Raw genomic sequence first — 6903 nt, forward strand, 5'->3', positions numbered from 1 at the left:
ATATATATATATATATATATCGCTAAGGCCTATGCTATAATAATGGCTCAAAACTATTAAAAGAGATTTTTATTATTTAAAAGACACAAGAAGTTTAAACTCAAAAAAGGAGAAAATTCTGCCTTAAGCCATTTATGAAACAAAGTGGAATTTACATAATGACTTAATTAAGTTCAAATAGTAATTTTAAATCACATCTACTGAATGTAATATGGTCCCTCCCCACCCCGAAACATAGTAATGTATAGCCGCCCTACAAGATGGACAGAGCTTTCCTGGTTATTACGACTAAGGTGCAGATTGCAGTACTTCATACAAGGTCACAGGCAGGTCACAGGCCCAAGGAGACATTAGAGCCCTGCCACTGGATTCCAAACTAATCTACTTCGAGCAAAAATAATGTGACCCTTGGAGAGCTCCCTTCTGACAAAGCCATCCCAGCACACGTGCCCTCTAGCCTGAGTCTAGGAGAATGCACAGCACCGCCGATCTGGGAATTAAGTAGAGAGGAATGCCAGCTTCTCCTCCTGTAACCACAGGGACCTCAAATGGAAGGGCAAACTGTGTGAAGCACTGTGTCTGAACAATCTGAATGATAACTGCTGCCTTCCAGTAAGGGTGAGAGGTAGTGAACACACAGTGACATACCTCAGCCGCTGGAGGTGCGTGGCGTGCAGGCCACAGCTGACACTGATGCTCAGTGATCACTCTCCCGTGATGCCCTCTGTAATCCTGTCATCTTTGCCTAGCTCGGGGTGAGCAACCAGCGGGGCTCTGTGATGACTACCTAGCTCACTGAGGGAGCTACAGGCACACAGCTCTGGGTCCTCATCTTGGTCTAATAAAGTAAATACTTATTATTCTGAGAAGACAAGCATAAGGAAAAGAGACAGAATGTCTCAGCTTCCGGAGGACTGTTGTCACCTGCTAGCCCCCACATGGTCTTCCTAAACGGGGATGTCTCTGGCTCCCCTGACTGCAGTCATCCACCAAGGAAGTAGGCAGCGGGGATCCGTTTGATATCAAACTAGTCTACTTCAGAGGGAAACCAGATGGGCCCTGTGAGCAATTATACGTGTTCCCACCAACCGGCAGGGGCTTAAATACCCACATCCGTCCCTGAGAGTGAATACAGTGACGATGTGACATAGTTGGCAAGGTAGGGTTCAACTGAAGGGTTTGCCTCCTCTTCGTGGTTTAGAAGGTTTGAGTACATCTATGGGTCGAGGAATGAAAGATTGAAACAATGTTCTCAGGCTGGGTATAAATATAACTTACCAGTTGGGATGCTGGCAGCATTGATGGTGAGGTGTGCAAACGGCTGAGCCTCAGGCTTGCCCCGCTGGGCCATGTCAAACCATGAGCCTTCCATCATAGCTGGGGATGACAGAAGCACATGAGCTTAAAAGACCACCGCCCGTACGGGACTTCACACACTCGTTCAAACTCATAATTACCTGGAGCTCCTGAGAAGCGCTGTGGCCCCACAATGTGTTGCAGTTCCTGAAATAAAGGAGAGCTGTAGTCATAAACTCATTCTTTCTGTAAAGCAGCGGAGAAATGTGTATATGCAGGATTTCCAGATGCGAAATCATTTAGGATGCTTTAAAATGAAGTCAGAAGCTCAGCGGCAGCAGAGTCCCTGGATCTCACATTCCTAGCATCTGAGCTCCCAAAATGCTTAAAAAGTCCGAGACACACACACACACACACACACACACACACACACATCACCACCACCACCACCACCACCACCAAACAAATCCTTTGAGGCAATAAAAGGAAACAAAGTTAAATTATAAAACAAGACAACTGAGCATAATTAATATGTAACAGGAGGTACACAAATGGAAATGAAGTATATATAAAATGTATTGTTCTCTTCAGTCTCCAGTGGGCCTCTTTCTATGGAATTCAGTAGTGAGTTCCTATTATAATGCAGAGGCTCAGTCCACAAGTAAGAGAATGATTCTTGGCTCCCAGTAGTTAGTTTTTTTTTTAAAGTCAGTGTGTTTAAAGTACTATATGAAGGTCCTAAAGCTTTTAGAATGCCAATCATTAAAATACTGCAGGAAACAAGTCTAGAGGCATAGGCCAGACAAAGACTGAGTATAAATAGATAGGAATAGGTGACTGCATATTTAACGTGTGCTCCCAGAATGAAGCCTCTACCAAGTGACCATATGCCCACCCGATTCAGACGTTAGCTAACATAAAATATCCCATAAGGCAGAGCCAGTTGAGGCTCTAGCCTTGACTTGGTTCAGATCATGGCTTCAAGAGCAGACCAGCCAGGATGGTTGATGAGTTATAATATAGGTGGACACCCAGCCTGAGTGCCCAGTAAACCCAGACACCTGGAGCTACCAACATGAGATGGGGTCCCAGTTTACACTTAATGGGATAAATACTCCTGCCGACTGTCACTACCCCACAAGGTCTAAAGAATAGATCATGTAACAAGAGCTTTCCCTATGTAGACAGAATGGTTTTCAGCCTTATAGTGAGACCAATAAATGGATAGATAAAATGACATGAATTCAATTCTTGTCAATGAGAGATAAGATTTTATTCTTCTTTATTGTTCTCTCTGCCTTCAGACACCTCCAAAGGAGATAAGAATCTATTCTGTTTTTCATAACTCTTAGAGACACCACAGAGGTCACGTAAGGTCAGCCTCTGTCTTGGTCTACCCCTGGGTCCCTGTGCAGCCTGAAGCCCACGATAGGAGATGTTAAGGGGATGGTGGCTTCTTGCATTGGACAAAGCAACGGCTCTTGGTTTCCTTTCCCTCTCCACCCCTGCTGACCTCTGGTCCAAAGGTCTCTTCTTGGGATTCCCAATGGTGTCCCAATTTCTGGAATTTCCTGATTTTGCTTGGTTAACACACACACACACACACACACACACACACACACACACACACACGCCTCATCATAGAAAAAAAAAATCAAGAAAAATGTCATTGTGACCAGGGCCGTGACACTCAAAACTGAGGGTGGTGCATGCTGACCTAAAGGAGGGCAGGCAGGTGCCAGCTGCAAGATCAGGTAGTCTGAGATGCAGGAGGCCTGGGCTGGAGTCTCTGACTTGAATTTCTAACACACTAGTAGCTGCTGCTGCTGCAGTCTCTGCTGAGATCGACAAATCCCCTTTGTGAGGATTTCTACGTGGGCAAATGAGGAAATGATCTTAAAGCTTGAGACCCAGTCCAAAGCAGCAGGCTGAAGCCCCAGATTAATGGGCAAGGGCATTTTTCCCTCCTCTCCACTGGGAACACACTTTCCTTGCCCATTTAATCAGTGGCTTCTAGGTCAGAGCTGCCTCAGACCCATTTAGTTACACGAAAATTCAATAACTAGCACCTCTCAGAAGTACTTTCAATGCTCGCTGTCAGGGGAAGAAAGGGTTCATGTCCCAGGATGAATTAGAGCGCTCGTTAGAGACCCGGGGAGGTAAGGCTTTTGTGTTATTTCTCTAGACTACCCAAGAACTGTAATTCTTCTCAGACATTCAGAAAGGAAGTTTCAATACCAAAAAGGGATCTTATGATGAATCTGTGACCTCTGGTCACATCACACAGACACAATACTCTAGCACGCGTGTCTCCACCCCACTCTTCTGAACCCCAAAGAAATTGCTATTTATGGGCAATCATAAACATATCATTCTAGTAAATCTATAATTTTAAACTGTCTTTGGGTTTCGAGACGAATAAAAAAGTCATCTTCGCTGGAGGATAGCTCAGTTGGCATAGTGCAACCGAGAAGATCTGAGTTAGATCCCGGGAACCAGTGGGGGGGTTGTTTGATTGATTAAAAAAATAAAATAAAATAAAAAGAACCAGAAATACTAGACATTGGTGCACTCTTATAATCCTCACACTCAGTGGGTAACCCCAGCACTCAGTGGGTCATCCCAGCACTTGGTAGGTAGGTCCAGCACTCAGTAGGTCATCTCGGCACTTACTAGGTAGCCCCAGCACTCACAAGCTCATATTTGGAACTCTCTGGACAGCCAACCTAGGCTAATCATCACTCTTCAAGCCAATGAGAGACCTTGTCCTAGTAAACCAATGTGGCTTCTGAAGAACAACCCCACCAAGGACCTCTGGCTTCCGCACACATACGCACATGCACCCATACACAAGTGCGCCTTTTCACATGCACTTTCACATGCACACATAAATGTCTTCTAAGTAGAACTTGATGCTTTCCCACTGGGGGACACAGATGCAACTTAGAGGAAACTTTGGGGTTGCCCTGGTCCAACTCACAGCCACTGATCTCAAATCGCACTGATATTTTCCAAAGATGCTGCAAGGTGGACTCTAACAGAGCAGCAGGCATTGAGAAACAGGCTTGCTAAATGAGTGTTTCCTTGAGTGGCACCCATGTCTACTCAGAGCGTTACATTTCTATCCCACAGATTGAAACATAGTAACTCCATATGTTTTCACTCAACCAAGTTTTCCCTTGTAGTATCATTTAGAATTATATGAGAAGCATATCATGCACATCCCAGAAGCCTGGACAGTTCTTAGAGTGTGGAAGTGAACAAAGAGCCTTCCTCCCTCCCTCCCACCCTCCCTTGCCTAGATCCCACTATCAACTTTTGTTCTAGAGAACCTGATTTTCTAGAGAACCTAATTTTCTTTTTTTTTTTTTTTTAAAGATTTATTTATTATATGTAAGTACACTGTAGCTGTCTTCAGACACTCCAGAAGAGGGAGTCATATCTTGTTAGGGATGGTTGTGAGCCANGGTTGTGAGCCACCATGTGGTTGCTGGGATTTGAACTCTGGACCTTCGGAAGAGCAGTCGGGTGCTCTTACCCACTGAGCCATCTCACCAGCCCCGAGAACCTAATTTTCTACTTGACTTCCCTATCTTAGAAGATCAATAACCTGCCTTCCCAGAACACAGCTACCGGCGATACACACACACACACACACACACACACACCTATCTTGATTTGTATAAACTACCCAGGACAACAAGAATCTTTAACCTTGTGAGAGTTAATAAGAAACACCATGAATTAATGAACTTATTTATGATCAAACGGTAACGTAACAAGTAGTCTTTTCAAAAAGATGTATTCGTTTTTTTAGATAAGCATAATTTAAGCCTAAACTATAACAGCTTCCTTTAACAGAACAAGGAAAGGGAACAAGACAGAAGGAAAAGAGGAAAGTGACAAAGTAGGCACCCCACCCACCCCCAAATTGCAGCCAAGTCAAGGAGAAAAGAAATGTTCGGACACAGTGCCACCTAGTGGACACTGCCCCAATTGACGGCCACTGGACTGCCACAGGTTTTCCAATTGGAAATGGGGAAGATTCAACACTGTCAAAGTAGATTACATTAATTTTTCATCTATTCTGTCCGAGTACAGTTACAAAGACATGAAAACAACGGATCTGATTTTTTTTCTTAATTTCAACTGTAGTTTAACTCATAGGAAAAAATGCTGGGATTTCACAATCTCTCCTCAGGGGAACACAGCATACAAAAGATCAATTGTGTAACTGTGGTCTTGACTTTCTGCGACTTTTCTTAAACAGGACATCCAAAAAAGTGCAGTTCCCAGGAGTGTGATAGCGAAAGCATCCAGTCTCCTAGGACTCAGCTCCCTTCAGACCCCTGCATGGCCTTTTAAATGATTTAGGAGGCTTTTTTTAAATTTTTTATTTTTATTTTTATTTTTTTGCCAAACCCGGGAAATAGCTACTCATCTTGAGAAGTTGGGCCCACTTATGGGAGGCCACACTGGTAAGAATAAATACAAACTCTGAGTTGTACTTGAAAGTCCTTGGCTGGCTATAGGGATTTCAACACTTCCAACCAATTTCTAAGCCGCCTTTACAAACTGCCAAATAATTACTAGGAACAAGAACCCGAGTATATACGATTAAATTGGTCTTATGTTTGTTTGACTGCAATCTGGATACCATCCTTCTAAATAATAAAAAATATATGTCCCAGCTGCCAAGGTTCCATGTAAAAGGTCAATTTACTGGAGTCTGGGTTTATCAGTCTGAAATCCCACTTGGGCTGTGATAGAAATCACGTGATCCATTGGTACCTGTCAATCAAATCACGGGAGAAGCAATTTGTACAGCCAGATGCTCTCAACACTATGGAACCAGTCAGTAGCAAGGGTCTCAGGTGGCTGCCTCCCTCTGCAATACCACAGCAGCTGCAGGGACATCTGGCTGGTTGAACAAGGATTTAACACCCCGCTTGCCAGATATAATACAGGGTTCATACACTTGTTAACATATGTAATGCGTTCATTTTAACATCTTAATGATACCCTTCATGTAATTCTTCTCCAACCCAGTTACAAGAATAGTGCATTCATCAGCCAGTTAGCTCTTGAATGCCACACTCCCAGCTCTTTCTGGAAATGAATAGTCCATTTCCCACTCCGGCAGGGAAGTCCTGTGGACTTCTACTTGGTAAATAGCTCAGAAATCCCATCTCCTCCTCCCGGGCCCAGGCCACAGCATCAAGCTCCCATCCCTCCTCAGGAAGACAGTTGCTTCTTCCCACCTCCTCTCACAGTCTCTGTGCCACAGACAGATGCCTGGATGGTGGCAGGAAAGAGCGTCTTAAGTGCCAGGGAGCTGGTCCCTCCTCTTCTTGAAATCACTTGGTGACTTCAGGAACAAGTACAGCCCTAAGGTTGATAAGGCCCCTCATGACTGGGTCTCTGTGATAATGCAAGATAGATAGATAGATAGATGGATGGATGGATAGATAGATAGATAGATAGATGGATGGAGGGAGAGAGACAGAGAGAGAGAGAGAGAGAGAGAGAGAGAGAGAGAGAGAGAGAGAGAGAGAGAGAGAGGAGCATCTTATGTTATTCATAAACCTTTTTCAACCAGGCCTATTT

At 44.2% G+C, this 6903-nt stretch overlaps 1 protein-coding gene across 2 annotated transcripts in view; it reads right to left on the bottom strand.

Moving 5' to 3' along the window:
- Tnfsf11 (TNF superfamily member 11) overlaps positions 1-6903 on the bottom strand; it is a 31306-nt gene that overhangs the window by 5615 nt on the left and 18788 nt on the right. For both annotated transcript variants that reach the window (XM_021203884.1, XM_021203885.2), the window contains 2 exons: positions 1458-1503; positions 1279-1377 (listed from right to left, as the gene is read on the bottom strand). In XM_021203884.1, the coding sequence (XP_021059543.1) occupies positions 1279-1377; positions 1458-1503 (145 nt within the window). The remainder of the gene's footprint in view (positions 1-1278; positions 1378-1457; positions 1504-6903) is intronic.

The sequence above is a fragment of the Mus pahari genome, chromosome 8 (assembly GCF_900095145.1).
Source record: "Mus pahari chromosome 8, PAHARI_EIJ_v1.1, whole genome shotgun sequence".
NCBI classification, from domain to species: domain Eukaryota; kingdom Metazoa; phylum Chordata; class Mammalia; order Rodentia; family Muridae; genus Mus; species Mus pahari.